The sequence below is a fragment of the Schistocerca gregaria genome, chromosome 4, assembly GCF_023897955.1.
Source record: "Schistocerca gregaria isolate iqSchGreg1 chromosome 4, iqSchGreg1.2, whole genome shotgun sequence".
NCBI classification, from domain to species: Eukaryota; Metazoa; Arthropoda; class Insecta; order Orthoptera; family Acrididae; genus Schistocerca; species Schistocerca gregaria.
Genome location: NC_064923.1, coordinates 467,833,978 through 467,854,802, shown reverse-complemented (window position 1 = coordinate 467,854,802; position 20,825 = coordinate 467,833,978). Strand labels below are relative to the sequence as shown.

General features: G+C 37.9%; 1 protein-coding gene across 2 annotated transcripts in view; it reads left to right on the top strand.

The window, feature by feature from the left end:
• LOC126365852 (syntaxin-6) overlaps nucleotides 1-17,267 on the top strand; it is a 175,461-nt gene extending 158,194 nt beyond the window's left edge. Inside the window, exons 3-7 of one of the 2 annotated variants that reach the window (XM_050008513.1) lie at nucleotides 7,994-8,088; nucleotides 8,230-8,289; nucleotides 12,377-12,609; nucleotides 13,271-13,365; nucleotides 14,201-17,267. In XM_050008513.1, the coding sequence (XP_049864470.1) occupies nucleotides 7,994-8,088; nucleotides 8,230-8,289; nucleotides 12,377-12,609; nucleotides 13,271-13,365; nucleotides 14,201-14,277 (560 nt within the window). In that variant the 3' untranslated portion in view covers nucleotides 14,278-17,267. Of the gene's footprint in view, nucleotides 1-7,978; nucleotides 8,089-8,229; nucleotides 8,290-12,376; nucleotides 12,610-13,270; nucleotides 13,366-14,200 lie in introns of both variants that reach the window. The other variant, XM_050008514.1, reaches the window with a different exon arrangement.
• The last annotated feature ends 3,558 nt before the right edge of the window (nucleotides 17,268-20,825 follow it).

The following is a 20,825-nucleotide window of genomic DNA, read 5'->3' as shown; positions in this document are numbered from 1 at the left end:
AACTACCTGATCCCCAACGGCATTGCAGTTACCTTGGAAGTCGGAATGCTGTGTAACAACGTTTTCAGTTAACCTTATCTGGGGGAAAGGCACATAGGCACCAAATATGGGAGCCATGACAGTGGTGCATATACAAGTATCTCTCTGTTAAGCGTGGAAAATCGGGTGAAACCGCACGTTTCCACGACGTTTTTCGAAGATTTGCACTGTAAACTTTAACGATTGCAATATCGTTATGCTCATTTCAAGGACTCCCAAATGCGGTGGTTTCCTCTGACATCACTTCAGAAAATGTCCGGATCGTTTTTTTGGAAACTTTTTTTTTACGGACTTAATTATTTCGAATACCAATTATAAATAAGTAAGTGCAGCTTAAAGTAAAATATACTGGATTCAACACTTCAAAACAATTATGATTATCATTAATTGCGCAGCAAAAAAACTTATCCTTCTGCCGAAAACCATGTTTCAGTATCTTGTACCGCGTACGAAGCAGTATCTCAGTTTTTCGTAGTATTTTAATTACTAATTCCTATTTAAGAACCCGGCTTCCAAGTTAGTCTGTTTCGACTCCAGCAGCTGTTGGAGAGATTTTCTCTCCCCAGGACTCGCTGTTGATATTCCTGGGAGCACGTGCGAAGCAAGGCCAGCAGGAGCCGGTCGCGGTCTCAGCTTTCGCTGCAGGGTGCCAGATGCGTCAAGATTACAAGCGGGTTAATCTGCTCGGAAACTAGCTGTCAACTCAATTTAGGCCCGGTGACGCCATTACGCGCGCAATTTGCGGCCCCGCTGTCGTTCTGTGGATAACTCGCTGTTGCTGCCGGCAACTATCTTCCTTGCCAAATTCGAATGAATGGTTGGGCATCGCTTGGCGGTGTAAGCTTTCCAAAGTAACTAAAAAAACTAATCTTCTAAAGAAATTTTGTTTCCTGATTCGTAACAAGTCTCGTATCCGAAATGTGTAGCATTTCACTGTCTACATAAGTAAAAATGTAAATCTAATGAAACTCTATGGTTCCAGAGACATTTCCAAGTCTCAAACATCGATATTGTATGTATGCAGACTGAAGCGACGGAGGCAAATTTGTGACGAAGTCTCCTGTTCACTATGCTGATGCACTGACCACTACGCCACCCTGGCAACGTGGCTTTGCATATTTGCACGGACTACGCTAGCCTCCCTCCTCAATCAAAATTCCCATTCAAACGGATATCGACTACGTTTTTTAAAAAATAGGAACCCCCATTGGTGTAGTACGTAAAGAAATATGAATGTTTTAGTTGGACCACTTTTTCGCTTTGTGATAGATGGCACTGTAATACTCACAAACGTTTTACGTGGTATCACGAAACATTCAGCCAGTGCGGACTGTATTTGCTTCGTGATACGTTACCCGTGTTAAAATAGACCGTCTAACAATTGCGCAAAAGGTCGATATCGTGTTGATGTATGGTTGTTGTGATCAAAATGCCCAACGGGCGTGTGCTATGTATGCTGCTCGGTATCCAGGACATCATCATCCAAGTGTGCGGACCGTTCGCCGGATAGTTACGTTATTTAAGGAAACAGCAAGTGTTGAGCCACATGTGAAACGTCAACCACGACCTGCAACAAATTATGATGCACAAGTAAGGTGTTCTAGCTGCTGTCGCGGCTAATCCGCTCATCACTAGCAGACAAATTGCGCGAGAATCGGGAATCTCAAAAGCGTCGGTGTTGAGAATGCTACATCAACATCGATTGCACCCGTACCATATTTCTATGCACCAGGAATTGCATGGCGACGACTTTGAAAGTCGTGTACAGTTCTGCGACTAGGCACAAGAGAAATTACTGGACGATGATAGATTTTTTTGCACGCGTTCTATTTAGCGACGAAGCGTCATTCACTAACAGCGGTAACGTAAACCGGCATAATATGCACTATTGGGCAACGGAAAGTCCACGATGGCTGCGACAAGTGGAACATCTGCGACCTTGGTTGGTTAATGTATGGTGCGGCATTGTGGGAGGAAGGATAATTGGCCCCCATTTTACCGATGGCAGTCTAAATGGTGCAATGTATGCTAATGTCCTACGTAATGTTCCACCGATGTTACACAAAATGTTTCACTGCATGACAGAATGGCGATGTACTTCCAACATGATGGATGTCCGGCACATAGCTCGCGTGTGGTTGAAGCGGTATTGAATAGCATATTCATGATAGGTGGATTGGTCGTCGAAGCACCATACCGTGGCCCGCACGTTCACCGGATCTGACGTCCCCGGATTTCTTTCTGTGGGGAAAGTTGAACGATATTTGCTATCGTGATCCACCGACAACGCGTGACAACATGCGTCAGCGCATTGTGAATGCATGTGCGAACATTACGGAAGGCGAACTACTCGCTGTTGAGAGGAATGTCGTTACACGTATTCCCAAATGCATTGTGGATGACGGACATCATTTTGTGCATTTTTTGCATTAATGTGGTATTCACAGGTAATCACGCTGTAACAGCATGCGTTCTCAGAAATAAGTTCACAAAGATACATGTATCACATTGGAAGAACCGAAATAAAATGATCAAACGTACCTACGTTCTGTATTTTTATTTAAAAAACCTACCTGTTACCGACTGTTCGTCTAAAATTGACTATTACAGCGCCATCTATCACAAAGCGAAAAAAGTGGTCCAATTAAAACATTCACATTTCTTTACGTACTACACAAATATGTAATAAAAAATGGGGGTTCCTATTTAAAAAAAAAAAAAAAAACGAAGTTGATATCCGTTTGACCTATGGCAGCGCCATCTAGCGGGCCAACCATAGCGGCATCTGGTTTCCCCCTTCAAGCTAGATAAGTTTCGTAGTTTGTAGTTTTTTCGTTTGACGCTTATTTCGTGAGATGTGGTCCGGTCACGATCAATGGACCACCCTGTATACATCATAGATGTTTGAGACTAAAAAGGTCCCTGGAAGCATATCGTTTCATTCATTAAAGCACCTGTGTTTGTATTTCAGGCAGGATCCCCCGTTTTTGTTCGGTATTGAGATGCTATTCCAGTACAGTTGGAGTGCCTCTGCAATGCTATTTGAGTTTAGGGGGAATACCAGGTGGGCTGAGGCATGAATGTGAATGTGAATTTGGTTTGAGGGAGGAGGCGTTTTGGGGTAATCCGTGCAGTTCTGCAAAGACTCTGCGCCGCGGTGGCGTAGAGCTAGCGCATCTGCCTATTGAGCAGGAGACATGGGTTTGAGTCATAGCCTAGGTACAAATTTGCATTCGTCGTTTAGTCTTAAAACATGAAAAATGTAAATGATCATTTGTTCGAAACCGTAAACCTTAGAAAGTTCTTCCCGATTGCTTCTGAATTTTGACACGACGTTGCCTTCCAACAAGCGCATGTTCCTATGTACCATTTTCGTAATGTATATAATACATAAATAAACATTTAATACTGGTTAGTTATAAATGAACTTTGCCCACTTAACACGTTATAACACAGAAACCAATTACTGCACGAGTACCAGACTTGGTAGCATTAATGTCAAAGACATGGCGAAGAGAAATAAAGCAGAATCAATACGAAGCATGTCCGTAGGTGTGCTGGCTACATCTCTTGATAAACTGCTCTTCAGATCAGCACATGTGTGAATGTTTCCCTGGTAAACCCCGTCTTTCAGGTAGCCCCACGACCAGAAATCACAGAGAGTGAGACAAGGTGATCGTGCCCGCCAAATATTTGGAAATGATCAGCTGATAGTGAGATTGTTTCCAAATGTTTGGGAGAAGCAGGTGAGCTTCACGAGTAATGTGCTTTGGGGCCCATCCTGCATGAAAATGTCGAGTTCAATAAGTCTCTCTCCTCTGGGGCGGGTATGACTAAACATTGTTCCCGTACTATACCAAAAGTCTTAAATGAATTTCTGCCCCTGATACGCGTTACGACCACAAAAAACGGATCACTGAATGTTGCTCTTCTTTGGTGCAAATAGGCAGCGATGCAGCCATGATTAATAGCACGGAAGCAATAACGAAACTAACCTAGCAGCTTGAATTTTGTAAAGATATAACAACAAATAAACAAAGCATGCGTCATCAACGTAAAATGACAGTACTACCAAAGTAAACAAAAATATAACTTAATTGCGGATAATTTGTTGACTTACCCTCGTAATTTACATGCTCCTCTAAACTCAACTTCCATACCTCCATTGTGTACACTGTTTCTTGAGGCCTGGGCTTCCTACTTCTGTATCACTAGAACATGTAGGACCAATAAAGTCTTAGTGTTTCTTGTATGGTCGTTGCCAAACACAGCGAGCAAACGATGTTGTGGTACTGTAGCAGCCATTGTAAAATGTTGCATTATGTTCGAGATTCTGATGCTACTCCCCTGTCTGTGCTAGGGGTTATTCTCAAGGTTGGAATGTGGTCTCAGAATCGATTTAGTAATATTTAAAAAAATTCACTCAATGTTCTCCAAAACCGTGATCTTTGTGTTGGGTGAAATTAATAAACAATAATAAACACCAGTACCTGTAATATGCAGTCCCTTGCAGATCTCAAGCTTGCCTGTGCTCGAATAAGATGTAACACTTTGTCATATAAAGGGCAGTTATAAGAAAATAAGGCAGATGAAAGAAAGTAAGGAAACTTTTTATTGTTTCAAATCTAAATGCCATAACTGTTACTACTGTTTTCCACTGTAAGACAAAATGGTCAATTTACTTTTTTTTCCATTTGTCTCATTTTCATGTGACTGCCCCCTACATAAGACAGATGAGCTGAACAGTTGTTACATTGTTAGCAGCAGTCTACAATCCTGTTGCTGTATTTGCATCTGTATTTTGCTCGGAGATGTGCAGTAGAGTACCTAGCACAATACTTTGGCTTATGCCCACAGCAATATCTGCCAGCTAAAAGACTGGGCATTGGATCAGTTGTGACACTAAGGTGGTAAGGAACCATGTTAGCATATTTTTGGAACAAATATTTGTAAACCCACGATGATGGCATTCGAAATCGGCTGACTAGACTATGAACTCTGTTCATTTACATTTTAAAGAAGAATTTTGATGATGTGCATCTGGCAAGCCTAACTCACAATACATTGAGTTTACAAAAGTCATGGGATACCTTATATGTATCACACCTCCATTTGTCCATGCAGCAATTTGACCTGGCATGGGCTCAAAAAGTGATTAAAAGTCCTCTGCAAAAATATGAGCCATGCTGCCTCTTCAATGATTCATTATTGCGAAAGTGTTGCCAGTGCAGGATTTTGTGTGTGAACTGACCTCCTGATTATGCCCCATAAATGTTAATGGGATTCATCTCGGGTAATCAGGGAGGACAAATCCTTCACTCAAATTCCTCACGTCAGTTACAAACAGTTGTGACTTGGTGACATGGTGGATTGTAATCCATAAAAATTCCATCATTGTTTGGAAACATTAAGTCCATGAATGGCTGCAAATGGTCTCCAAACAGCCAAACCTAATCATTTCCAGATTGGTTCAGTTGGACCAGAGGACCCAGTCCATTGTGTGTAGACACAGCCCACACCATTATGGAGCCAACACCAGATTGCACAGTGCCTTGTAAAAAAAAAAAAAACTTGGGTCCATGGCTTCATGGGGTGTATGTCACACATGAACCCAACCATCAGCTCTTACCAGCTGAAATTGGGACTCATCTGACCAGGCCATGGTTCTCCAGTCATCTGGGGTCCAACTGATGTGTCTCAAGGCCAGAAGTGCTGAAGACAATGTTGCGGTGTTAGCAAAGGCGCTTGCAGTAGTCATATGCTACCATAGCCCATTACCACTAATTTTTGCCACACTACCCTAATATATATGTTCGGTTATTTCACACAGTGTTGCTTGTCAGTTAGAACTGACAACTCTACACAAATGCAACTACTCTCGGTCGTTAAGTAAAGGCTGTTGGCCACAGCATTGTCCATGGCAAGAGGTATTGTGTGAAATGTGGTATTCTCGGCACACTCTTGGCACTGCGGATTATGGCATTACCTAATGGTTTCCGAAATAGAATGTTCTATGCATCTAACTCCAGCTACCACTCCCCATTCAAAATTCATTAATTCCCACTGTGTGGCTATAATCACATTGGAAACCTTTTCACATTAATCATCTGAGTATAAATGACAGTTCCATCAATGGACTGCCCTTTTATACTTTTTGTATGCAATACCACTTTCATTTGCATATCGCTATTGCATGACATTTGTCACCTCAGTGTGTTATCTACAGGTGTGAAAACAGCCATTTGTCAAACTTTGTTAATTACAAAAATAATGCAGAGCAGGGAATGGAGAAAGTGAACTCCCCTCAGCATGTGTCACAGGGGTAGAAATGGTTTGTGAGTCAACAAGTCCCAACTCCTCCACCCATTGCTAGTATTAAACAGATGCTTTGCGTTGAGCAGCTATCAAACGAGAAATGACGTCATTTTACTGCACATTGTAACTCACCATCTCAGAGAAGAACTAAGTTCAGGTGTACCCAGGGAAGTGTGTTTTCACCCTTCTTGTTCATGTTGTATATTGATCTTGCAGACAATACTAATAGTATCCTCACACTTTTTGCAGATCATGCAGTTATGTGTAATTAAGAACTGCTTGAAAAAAGCTGCACAGGTATTCAGGCAGATCATAATAAGCTTTCAAAGTGGTGCAAAGATTGGCTGCTTGCTTTAAATGCGCAGTTTACGAAACGAAAAAGCATAGTGTTCTATGACTATAGTATTACCGGGTCGCAGTTGGAGGTGATCAACTCATACAAATACCAGAGTATAAATTTTATATATAAAATTTATTTAAAAACTTATATCTATTTCCCACGTGGAATGTTTCCCTGTATTATCTTCATGTTGAGTATAAAACTTTGTAGGGATATGATACAAAATAGTCACATAGGCTAAGTTGTAAGTAAAGCAGGTGGCAGACTTCAATTTGCTCATAGAATACAAGGAAAACACATCAGTCTATGAAGGAGATTGCTTAAAGATCAGATGTGTGACCCATCATTGACTATAGCTACATCTACATCTATACTCTGGAAGTCACATGTAATTTCCTGGCTAAAGTGTCTGGGATCCATTGCTGAACTGTGTGGGCTCTGTACCAAATAGGAATAATGAAGGATATTGGCAAGTTAGAAGCACAGCACAATGTTTAATATGTAATGCATACTACACACATTATGGCTATTGTTAGATCCATAACATTAGCAGTGGCTGAATATAGAAGACTTGCTGCCCGAAGCCATCAGACTGGTACTATTTAAAAAAATTAGGTGGCACAATGCTAGAGGAAAGTTTGACAAGCTGTGGTGAGATCTGATGTATTGTCTTTGACAGAGGGTAGCTTTTCTTTACTGTGGGTGGAGGGACTTGATCTGCTGGAAGCCTGGTTGCTGATTGCTATTTGTGATACAATTTGGCAGTGGGCCCAGTAGCACAGAATATGTCAGCCATTTTTATTAGTCCTACTAACAGTGGAGCCCAGATAGACATAACAGGTATCTAACATTTAAAACAACAGCAAATTAATATGTTAAAAAATGCAATGCGGTACATTTGTTGAAGAATAATATTAATTTATATCTGAGATTGACATCTTATTTTGGAGTGAGTATGAGCTGAGAGTAAAGTGTTTTGTTACAGTTTTGGTAATGAAAAATATGCATGTTCTTTAAACTAGTTGTATATTTTGTGGCATTTGGCAAAAGGCATGACCATCTTGCAGGTAACATCACCATTATTATTATTATTATTATTATTATTATTATTATTATTATTATTATTATTTAGAAAAAGTTTGGTGAAAGCTGCAAGAGCTATAGAAATGATAAATATATGCCTGTGAGAGGGGGGGGGGGGGGGAATTGACTGCTGCTTTGTGGTTCAATAATCTATGTACTGTGTGGTATTTTCTTATTATGTCTCGTAAACTATGGTTGCAGCCTTAACTTTTTCACGCATTGTTGAGAAAAATCCAGGAAAATTTAAAATTGACAACAAGGAATTGAGCAGCCGAAGGAATTTTATAGACCAAACACGAGACGAAGTGAAGGTGAGAAATTTTGTTTGTGCTTTTTTTCCAAATATTAATTACAGATTGTCAGCTGTTAGATTGAATGTCATTATAAAGATGTTAACATACTGCTGTTTACATAATAAGTAACTTTCTGTTCTTGTTTGATCTCCTCTCCAGACAATGAAAGACAAGATGAACATTTCAAGAGGTAGAGACAGGGATCGCACTGCAAGACAGGTAATATTACGTTTCATCCCAGTCCCATTCCACAGCTCTTTGCTTAATTTTATGTAAGTCACTTTGCATGATTATCACATAACAGTCTAATAACATATCAATATTTTACAAGATATGAATAAAAATCCCCTAAACAACATTGCAAGAATGAATGTACTTGGAAAGAATCTTCTTCTTCTTGGCTTCTAAGTGTCTCTAAGGTGCCTTGCTAATCTCACATACTGCCACCAAATACTATTGTCTTCTGCTGCTTCTTGCTAATTACTTATACCCAGCCAGTTGCATATTGTTTTAATTTCATTTAGCCATGTATTTCCAGGTGTCTCCATTGAGCTTTTATGAAATGACTTCATCCCTAAATATTCTTGAAACCACTTGATCCTCTTTCATTTTGATGAGATGGAGTCAGAACCATGCTACATTGATTTGAGGAGCATTATAGTGAATTCACATTGATATCTCACCAACCAAATTCACCTGATGTAAATCATACGGTACCCACCTGGGTTGCTGTCGGGTGTCATCACCATGTATGCAAATCAGTGGCCTGTTACTTACGTGAATTACATGATCTGTGTGTAGTTTAGTTTTAGTTTAGTGATGTTATCTCATATTCCATAGATCATTCTCACGATTATTGTATTGATATGATGTGGAACAAGTCAGATTACACACACACACACACACACACACACACACACACACACACACACACACACACACACACACACATATACGAATAGTGCTAATATTAATATTACTGAAATTTTTTAGTTCTACACATGCAACTACATTTAGAGGTACAATTCTTTTTTTACCAGTTTTAAAACAGAAACTCGTCCATGGAATAGGAGGAGTTGCCCAAAAGAAATGATTTTAAGCTAGATTTAAAACTTGATCTGCTACCTGCCAGACACTTTGTTGTTTAGCAAATGATCAAGGATTTTTGTTGCTGAATAATGTACTCATTTTTGAGTAACTGACAGCTTCAATGATGGATAGTAAAGGTTATTTTTCCCTCTAGTGTTGTACATATCAACATCACTGTTATTCACGAATTGAGATGGATTATTTATAACAAATTTCATTAGCGAATATATGTACTCTGATGGTGCAGGTAAAATACCCAGCTCCTTGAATAGATGCCTACATGACGTCCTTGGGTGAACATCACTAATTATTCTCCCTGCTCTCTTTTGTGCAATCAATACTTTATGTCTAAGTGGTGAGTTACCCCAGAAAACTATTCCATAAGACATTGTTGAGTGGAAATATGCAAAGTACATTAGGAGGTTGATCTGTTTATTACCAAGACTCGCAATTATACGAAGAGTGAAAGATGCTGAACTTAACTGTTTGAGACACTTGGTAAAATGCTTCTTCCTGTTCAAGTTGTCATCAATGTGAACACTCAAAAACTTTAAGAAATCTACCCTGTTAACTGACCCCCATTAATATGCTACAGAAATTGTCAGTATGACTCTATTCGGTGTTCAGAACTGGATATAGTGAGTTTTTTCAAAATTAAGGGAGAGTCCATTTTCTGAGAACCACTTAATAATTCTTTGAAAGAAATCCTTAACAATATCTTCATCTGCTTTTTCAGAAATTGGATTTATAATAACACTCATGTCATCTGCAAAAAGTACTAGTTCTGCTTGCTGAACGTTAAGTGAGAGGTCATTCACATGAATAAGGAACAGCAGGGGACCCAAAAGTGAACCCTGTGGGACTCCCTTTGTGATAACTCCCCATTCATTAGAATTTACCACCCTCCCAACGTTATTTGTGATATTCAGCACAACTTTTTGCTTTCTGTTTGTTAAGTATGATTCAAATCAGCTGTGTGTATAGCCTTCAGTTCCATAAAACCTGAGTTTTTCTAAGAGTGTGACATCTTGCTAGAATGCCCACTAGCTACCCTACTACATCCCCCCCCCCCCTCTCCCCTCCCAATGAAAATACTTCGAAAAGATCCCACAATGAAACCCACTACTTACAAACTTAAGACAATGCCTGCACATCTCTCTCATGGTAAAATTTTAACAGGTAAAGGAGACATTTAGTTTTTTTTCAGTAACTAAGTTCAATTACAACAGTAGAGCTATTTAAACAACTAACAATAGTGGTCTCGAAATTCTCTCTCCAGTAAGAAAGCAACAACTTTTATTGTTACTACTACTAAGCCCATCTAATACCAATACCACCAAAACTTCACACAATTTCTTAGCTAAAATCAAAAATTCAAGTAGCCATTGGAACACTCAACAAAATTAAAATAGTGAATGAAAATTTTACTACAATATTTCACTAGACACAATAAGAAATATCAGCTGAAAACCACTGCATGAAATTTGCTAAACCAGTTCAACACACAGAAAAAAGAGGTGGGAGACAGTTTCCAAAAAGTTTATTAAACCATTATTTTGCCACAAGCAGTATGAGACACCATTGAAAATACTAAATTTAATAACTGTGTAACAGCGCACAAACAATTTGGTCAGAATTTAAGAACCACTACAACTACAACTGCAATTGAATTCTAAACACACTGCTAATATTTGGATGAAAGTTTGAAAACTACTGAATTTAATATTCGAATATAGTGCACAAACCACATGCTGGCCGGTGTGGCCGTGCGGTTCTAGGCACGTCAGTCTGGAACCGAGCGACCGGTACGGTCGCAGGTTCGAATCCTGCCTCGGGCAGGTTAGTTAGGTTTAAGCAGTTCTAAGTTCTAGGGGACTGATGACCTCAGATGTTAAGTCCCATAGTGCTCAGAGCCAGTTTTTTTTTTAACAAACCACATCTGGATCCCCCTTGTACCACATTGGTAGTGGTTGTTGTCTGGGTCCACTTAGACTCTGCTGTCAAAGTGTGCAACCTCTATCTCCCTTCTGACAGGACATTTACAGCTGCTGCCTCAACTGCTCTCTCTCTCTCTCTCTCTCTCTCTCTCTCTCTCTCTCTCTCTCTCTCTCTCTCTGCATCTCCATCTCCACTGTCTCCTCCTCTTTATAAGGGATTTTAATGCCCATTGCCCTTTGTGGGCAATGCTTTCTCATCTAGTTGGGGTCTCCTCATAAACCTTCCAGCAGGAATATTCCATCCTGTGCCGTCTTCCTATTGTCCATACCAGTTGACCCATGGTTCTTCACTCACAAGTGCCCCCCCCCTTCCCTCTTTCCCAAATCAGCCTACCAACAATAGTGTGTATATTCTAACTTGAGACAACTAACTCTATTGAAAATAATGAATCATAAGAAAAAAATGAGCTACGTGAAAAGTTAATATTAGTAAAAGTGTCATCTGCCTATGCTGCAACTGGCTACTTCCTAACCACCCCTCCTGTGTTAACAGGTCAGCCTTGTATTTCCAAATGGGAACCCCCATTTTTATCGTATGCTCAGGTTCTGCATCAAAAAATATGTATGGTTTACTCAAGCCATTGTTTTCCACCAAAGGTGGATGACGTTGTAATTGGCAAATATCAGATTTCCTGTTTCTCCAATTAAGAACCAATACACACATCCATACATTTCTTTTGTGATGCAAATGTAAACCTTTGTGTTCTAATGGTTGATATTTATGTTTGAAATTTACTGTGCTGTTTCAAATTTGATTGTACCATACAGTATGGTTAGCTGTTTGAAGATCTGGTTAGAAACTACATTTTGCATGATCCAAGAACAATGATGTGGATGTAACAGTTTTCCTTTCCGACTGGGATGCTGGATACGAAACCTTTACCTTTATGTGTGTATTCTCCTTCTGCTACTTAATAAGTAGATTTTTCATTTAGCCAGTTACATTATATATAACCTCCTTCCCACCTGTGTCTGAACTTTTTCAACCACTTTCCTTTTTACCACTGTCCCTTTTTCCTTCTTTGAATTTGTCATACGAGATTAGTTGTATTGCAGGTTTAGCATTTCTTAATGGATTTCACTGATATAATTTCAGGGAGTTTAAGTTAAATGGCCAGTTAGTGTGTTTATTACTTAATTTTCTGATTATTTACATTTGGTCACTTTGTTTCTTTAATATTTTCGTATTTCAGTCCAATTAACTTTGGTGTATTTCACAGCCTCTTCTTGAGAACAGTCCTGTGAGAGTGCCATCTACTCATGGAACAACAAAATATTCAAAACTGGAAAATGAACTGGACAGTCCCAACAGACAATTCTTAGATGATACTCTGCAGCAACAGAACCACATGCTCCGTAGTCAAGATGAACAATTGGACATAATCAGTGACTCTGTGGGAACCCTTAAAACAGTATCCAGGCAGATTGGAAATGAACTGGATGAGCAAGCAGTGTAAGTATTCATCAGAACTAATGTAGAGACTTTTAGAAGTCAGATGTATTCTTCCTGTAAATATTAGCCACTCACTTAGATTCATTTCTTGTCGTAATATCCTTAGCACTGTAATGAAACTTCTGTTTCCAAAACAAGGAGATTTAAATCTTTTTTTTTCTTTTTTTTACATAATTCGTTTTTCTATTTCAGTTGTGCATTTGTATTGCATGGCTAGCTCCAATTACACTCAAACGTCTTCAGATCTATGTAGTTGATTATTGTGATGTATAGTTCACATACAGGCACAATGGGTTACTTACGCAAGTACATAAATCTAAAAATGATTGTGTGTGACTGAAACTAGTCACACAGTAAAAGAAATGTACAACTAAGATGGAAAAACAAATCATATATAAAACAAATATTAAAAATCAATACAGTTGCAGAATTCTCTTGCAATGAATAAGTTAACCATAGTCACAGTGAGACATCATTTTATGAGTATTTTGATTGTGAGGGGTTAATGCATTGTCCTCCTTTTTTTTTAATGATTATTGTTGTGTGTGTGTGTGTGTGTGTGTGTGTGAGCGCACGCCATCATGTATGTGTATATGAATTCTTAAGATTTGCAAGAACATAATAATTTTTATGAAAATTTGATGGAAATATTTTTTCACAGGATGCTTGATGAATTTGGTAATGAAATGGAAAACACTGATTCAAAACTTGACTCTACAATGAAAAGAGTAGCTAAGGTTTTCCATATTTCAAATGGTATGTCTTCCATTTTTTTCATGTCTATAGTTCTTTTCTTAATGACCATGCATAGTAATTGTAAGACAAGCCTTAAATCTTCTAACCCATATCTAACATCACAACCCTGTACTATTCCTGACATTATCAGGTTAACTATGCCTGCATGCTCAAAATGAAAATTTGAGTACCCACTGGGGAGAGCTCTTGTCCACTGCTAGTATAAGAGATTAAGTTTAAAGACAATTAAATGCTGCTTGGTAAGTTTAAGTACCAATGTATTGGTTTAAAATAGATTCAGTAATTTCTGAAGCATCATATTTAGATAAAACTACTTAAAATGAATGTGTTAATTTCTCACTAAAAAAGCAGTCATCTTCAATATACCTGCTGGTGATTTTTTTCATTGTGATATGGGTAATGCAGTTCAATATTTCATGTATCTCAGGCAACAGAAATATAAAGTACTTAAGAGCTTTCGGATGCATGTGTGTCTGCCCTTACTCTTTGCCTTTAAATATGTCTGCTTGTGTCTGTGTATGTGCGGATGGATATGTGTGTGTGTGCGTGAGTGTACACCTGTCCTTTTTTTCCCCTAAGGGAAGTCTTTCCGCTCCCGGGATTGGAATGACTCCTTACCCTCTCCCTTAAAACCCATCCTTCCGTCTTTCCCTCTCCTTCCTGAAGAAGCAACCATCGGTTGCGAAAGCTAGTAATTCTGTGTGTGTGTTTGTGTGTTTTGTTCATGTGCCTGTCTGCCGGCGCTTTCCCGCTTGGTAAGTCTTGGAATCTTTGTTATCTGCGTGCAAGTGCACACACATCCTATATCCTTTTTAACTTTTCCTTTTTTTCATAGATCGAAGACAATGGATTGCTATAGGAGTACTGTCGGGAATAATGGTTATCGTCATCATCCTGTTCATCTTTACATGAGGAGACCTACAAGCAGATTTGTGACAGTGCATGAATTTGTGTTTTATTTTCTTTATACTGCTGCATACAAGAAAGAGAAATTTTGGCACTGAGTGTGTAACATTCTTTGTGCAATAACTGTTACAAAATAGTTATAAATCATTGTTATATACATTGTTGAATAACATTGGGGGCTAGGATCACACAGTTAAATTTCTGATTCTTCATATGAAAGTGTAAGTATTACTGAAGGGGTGCTTTATTATTTATACAAGGTTTTTATTCATAGCTTATAGGATTTTATAAATTAGTTTTACTGTGCGTGTGATATAGCCCTTTACCTAACATTCAAAATATGATCAAGAAGTAAAACTGTACTTACAGTGTGTTACTACAAAGTACATACTGAGATTTAAATAGTGAGTCAGCAGTTTTGTTTCCAGTTTACATTTATTTTCTGTAAATTCGGAGGTGATGCAAATAATGTATAATGTATATAATAGAAATAAAGAAAATAATTCTAAGTGCTGTTTTATGCATAAAGTTGCAAACCATTTTATTAACTCAAAAGACTATTTGGTGCCAACCATCAACTTAACCTTTAATTCTAGAGATAATCATCTGGTATGTGCAAAAGATGTAGATGACAGGTAATATAAAAACTTAATGTACTGGAATTATTAGTGTTACTTATATGAAAAGAGGATTTTCACAATTAATATAAGAAAAATACTGGTAGATATATATAGATAAGGTGTGCATCTATACCATCTGTTTGGTAATGGATTTGATGAAAGAGAGATAAGTTTCTATGTCAAAATTTTGTGTCGAATTACTTGCAAATAAAAAGAGACTTTAATCACAGCAAAAGAAAAGTTCTAGATAGAATCAGATCCTCTCCCAACAAAAATCAAGTGGGACATGTTACTCAGAAGAGCTTCATGATATAAGTGAGAGCTTCAAAATGTAAATAATTTCACATTGTCACTTTGAAAGATGGCACAAATTTCAGAGGGTTATTTGTATGGGGAGAAATTAATTTGCATTCTCTGAATATTCCATGTACAAATAAAATGTATGGACTGTGTTATTCCACTTTCCTTAGGTACTTCTAGGTCTTTTAATAGTGTGTAAGATTTTATTTATGCTTGTCTACTACAATATTACAATAAAGTAAATGGTTACAACTGATCATTTTCAGTTATCCTCTAGGGAACAGCTGTATTATATTTTACTGTTTTAAATTTATGGTGCTGCTACACTGTATTGTTATGCACACTCTTTACTGTTCCTTTATATTACAGTATTCTGTAGTTAAGTTTATTTCAATGATACTTCATGTAATTTTGTAAATACTTCATTTAGTTGTGATTTATACTGGTATGAACATTGTGTAAAAGACTGACTGACATTTGCCTGCTTTAAATGTGTATTTGCATATGCTACATTGGTGTTGGCATAAAATTTTCGTTGTTTGTTTGCAGTACAAATGAATTGTTCATAATAATTAATTTTGAACTGTGGGTGATAGACAGCAGAATTTGCTAGTGTCAAGAATAAGAGCAGTATCACACAGTAAAATAACAATTTGTAATTTCAAAATAGTGTATCAAAATCATTTGTTTAGTATAGTAAATCCACCAGAGAAAGCATTCATATTGCAGCATTTTTTTTTCACCTCATCTGATTCAAAAATGAAACAAATTATACCTTACTAATGAATGTGTCGCATTTTTTTAGATTACTGTATAGATTTCTCTTTGTCAGCAGCAGCAGCAGTGATAGGTTGAATGATGTACTGCTGTTAGAGATAAATGGCATTTATGTGGACAATCGCAAGTTTCTAAGAGTCATCTCAATGAAACATGCCACTTGCAGTAGGATTGACACTAACAAAATGTTAATTATTAAAATACACAGCTGTGTTAATATAATAGAGTGTGGTATCAGACCACTTCTGTAAATACACTGGGTTTATATTTTGTGATGGTGATATGAAACTGAAGGTGCACAACTGAAATTTATTGGACTGAATTTCATAAGAAATGCATTTGGACCAGATAAGAGAAAATAAAAAACAAATGTATTGAATATTACAAGTATTTTTTGATTACAGAACATCTTTGGTTGGTAAATATTTATCATATTTTCAAAAACAAAAAGTTTGCTGAAAAGGAGCAAACAGTATTTGAAACTTAGATACAGATATTTGATAGGTAGTCTAACATTTCTTTATGTGAAAATACACAGAACACAGTTTATGTATATGTTAAAATTTCATTTATTTATTTGTGTTCTGGGTTCAAAAAAGCAGACTTTACTATATGTGCAATAAATTTACAAATATAGTCATTTATTTTCAGTTTTATCCAGTTAATGATCCATTAACCTTAACAACAAGAACTGATATACTGTGTAGACAAAGGTGCAATGGATTGATACATGAGAATCATGAAATTTATGTTGTTGTTTCGTTCATAAACAATGTACATAGTAGCTGCACATCGTAAGTGTGCCAGTTGGTTGGCTGTGTCTTTTTTCCCCCCTTTATACATACAAGTAACAAAAGATTCTCTCAACTTCAAAGTCTTATAGAACTGTATTATTGTGTTCTTAAGCTTTTTAAATAAATGTAGATTTGAAACTGTACATAATAATTTAAAATAGGCTCTAAGGATTATTGAAGTGTACATCAAAGGTGCAAGCTTATGGTGGTTCAGAAGAAAAAACCACTGTATAATCCTACTGATGGTCCCATTGTGGTGAATAACATGTGTCCTACAACTGCATTTTGTGCGGAAATGTTAAGTGAGCAATTACTCAATAAGGTATTCACAGAAACTGGACTTTCTTGTCTTATTTGATTTTCTCTCTCATACTGCTTATCAAAGTCAACTTTCTTCTTGATAGAAAAATGTGGAAAATTTAAATATCAAAAATGAAAATGGAATTGATTTTTAATTTCTGTACTATTTCTGTTAAATTCTATAATAAATTACAGAATGAACCTATATGGGCTTTTGTGAATAACATTTCATTTCTTTTCAGTTTGTTACAGACCAGCACTAATAACAGTTGCAACAGGTGATGGAGTCAGTTTCCATAATCAGTAACTTGTGTGTGATTCCATACAGTTCAGTAGTCTTACACGAATCAAATCTAAAGAATATCTACATAACTTAAAAAATATGCTAATACATAACTTCAGCCTTGCTGACTTTCTTAATGAGAAATGTAAAGGGTAAAAGAACGGATCTAGAGAATTATAAATCAATATCCTTAACTTTGCTTTGCTGCAGAATCCTCGAGTATATTCTCTGTTGAAATATAATAAATTTCCATGAGGAGGAACATCATCTGCCCACTAATCAGTACAGTGTTAGAAAGCATGACTTGTGTGAAACTCAGCTTACCCTTTTCTCACGATATCCTGTGATCTGTCGATGAAGGGGGAGTCTATATTGCTAGATTTCCGTAAACCATTTGACACAGTGCCACTCTGCCAAGTCTCTGAAGGTACAAGTACTTGGAATAAGTTTCCAGATACGCGAGTTGCTCAAACACGTCTTAAGTAACAGAACCCAGTACATTGACCTCGATGGTGAGTGTTCATCAGACAAGGGTATTGTCAGGAGTGTCCCAGGGAAGTGTAATGGAACTGCTGTATTTTATAAATACAAAAATGATCTGGCAGCAGGGTAAGGCAGTCTGCGGCTGTCTGATGATGATGATGATGATGATGATGATGATGATGATGATGATGATGCAGTATTGGGGGGGTGGGATGTTGGCATTGAGTTGCTGTAGGAGGATACAGGGCTTAGACTAAATTTCTGGTTGGTGTGATGAATGGCAGCTAGCTTTAAATGTAGAAAAATGTAACTTAATGCAGATGAGTAGGAAAACAAATCCATAATGTTCGAATACAGCATTAATAATGTGCTGCTTCACACAGTAATGTCGATTAAATATCTAGGTGTAACATTGCAAAGCAATATGAAATGGAATGAGCATGTAAGGATTGTAGTAGGGAAGGCGAATGGTTAACTTTGGTTTATTGAGAGAATATTAGCAAAGTGGTTTATCTATAAAGGAGACCACATATAGGACAACAGTGCAATGCATTGTTTCATTGCTTCGAGTACTGCTCAAGTGTTTGGGATTCGCATCTAAAGGAAGACACTAAAGTAATTCAGATACAGGCTGCTTGATTTGTTGTGGTGGTGATGTTGGTTTGTGGAGCACTCAACATCGTGGTTGTCAGTGCCCACACAAGTTCTCAATATATACATTTCCAGTCCCACCACTTCCTGAATGGTAATTTGATGATGAGGATGAGGTGGTGGTGGTGGTGGTGGTGGTGGTGGTGGTGATGACACAAACACCCAGTCCCCAGGTGGAGAAAATTCCCAACCCAGCCAGGAATTGAACCCGAGACCCCATTATCCAGAGGTGGCAATGCTAGCCACTGGACCACAAGCTGTGGGCTCTGGATTTGTTACTGGTAGATTTTAACAATATGCAAGTGTTACAGAGGTGCTCAAATGGGAAACACTGGAAGGAAAGTGAGCACTGTTGAGAAAATTTAGAGAACCGGCATTTGAGGCTGACTGCAGAAAGTCTACTGCCTCCAACATACATTTAGCACAAGGACCATCAAGATAAGATTAGAGATTGTGGGCAGTACAGAGGCATACAGACAGTCATTTTTCCCCTCACTCTATTTGCATACTTTACACTATATTCTTTACACTATATTCTTTAATACTCTATTCAACAAAGGAAAATTGGAGGAGAACTATCATGCAGTCACAAATTTTTGTACAGTGGTAGGAGGGAATGTCATGAACAACATACTAAAAATCCACACTATTGGGGTGTGAGGGCGGGAGTGGGAGGGAGTGAGAGGGTATTTAAAGGTCTTTTTAATTTTTCTTAAATAACTTGAAAACTGCAGCAACTAGCAAAAAATTTTCCCAGTACAAAATTAAACAACATTAAATTTGCTAAAAAAAAAAAGATCTCATTCATTTTGTCTCTATTAAAAATAATATTGGAAAATCTCAGATTATTAAAAATAGTTTTGTAGTGGTATAAAATTATAGTTTACTGTTAAATGCAGTGGTTTAAGTACAAATATTAAGTTTGTGAATCACCTTAGTGCAGTAGAGCCATAGTAAGGGATAAAACAGTTGTGTTCTGGGGGTATAACAGGGTGGAAGGGGTGGGGTGGAGGCTAGAAGTTTGAGAGAAGGTAGGTCATTATATTGTGGTTGTGCACATCTCTCCTTCATAGGTCGGCAAGCTGAAGAGTGAGCAGATCATTCCCAAATATATCCACCCCGCTACATCAAAGAAGCAATACAAGGTGTTTCACAAACTTATACTGCCCCTCTGCAGTGCATCTTATGAATTACTGGTGGCACAGTGTGTAGACATGCTCGGACAGTGTTTATTTCCCACAGAGTGCATTAACAGTACTTGTAATACAGATGTGAGTGACTAACAATGCTAACAAAAGAAACTCTTATGGACATAAGAATGTGAATCTCTGCACCCTGTTCTACATTGGTAGAGGATAGTATTTTTTCAGAAAAGGCAATTTAACTCATCACAGGTGTTGCTCACTTTTCAGTTTACAGGCAGACTATACCTCCCCAGTATTTTCTGTCCATTTCTTTTAAGGTAGCAGATAAAATACCTTTACTGAGCTCATGTTTATGTACTGGAGTTATTTTCTGTTTATTAAATGGGTACTTATTTGCAGTTGTTAAGTGAACTTTTATATAAAATGTGTTGCCGTAATCAGTGTCTGAATAATGTGTAATTTGTAACTGCAATGTTACCAGCAACCTCCTTAGTGTTGGTGGGAAAGGGATTGGATTGGTAAATGTGGCACTTTCTGGTGTCTGTTGTTTCATTGACAGTGAATATCAAGCCATATAATTTTGTAATATTTGCTTTTTGGTGAATAAATATTGATTAGAAAGTTATTGCACTTCTCTCACCACTAATTGTGTTTCTGGTAGACTGCACAAATCTCAGAATGAGATTTTCACTCTGCAGCAGAGTGTGTGCTGATATGAAACTTCCTGGTAGATTAAAACTGTGTGCTGGACCGAGACTTGAACTCGGGACCTTTGCCTTTAGCGGGCAAGTGCTCTACCAACTGAGCTAACTTGGTAGCAGGTTCGCAGGAGAGCTTTTGTACAGTTTGGAAGTTAGGAGACGAGGTATTGGCAGATGTATAGCTGTGAGGATGGGGTGTGAGTTGTGATTGGGTAGCTCAGTTGGTAGGGCACCTGCCCGCAAAGGCAAAGGTCCCGAGATTGAGTCTCGGTCCAGCCCACAGTTTTAATCTGCCAGGAAGTTGCATAAATCTCATCCATCCGGAAATGCTGGCACTTGTGAGTTGGTTGCACAGAGTGAAGCTGCTTGCCACACTTTCACAGCCTCTCTTTCAAGATGGGTGTCAATGTGTCTGATGGAATGGGTTTTATCATGTTCAGGTCTAGAACAGTAGTCTGCTTTAATGCATTGCTTGTCTTAAGTCAAAGTATCTGAAGTTC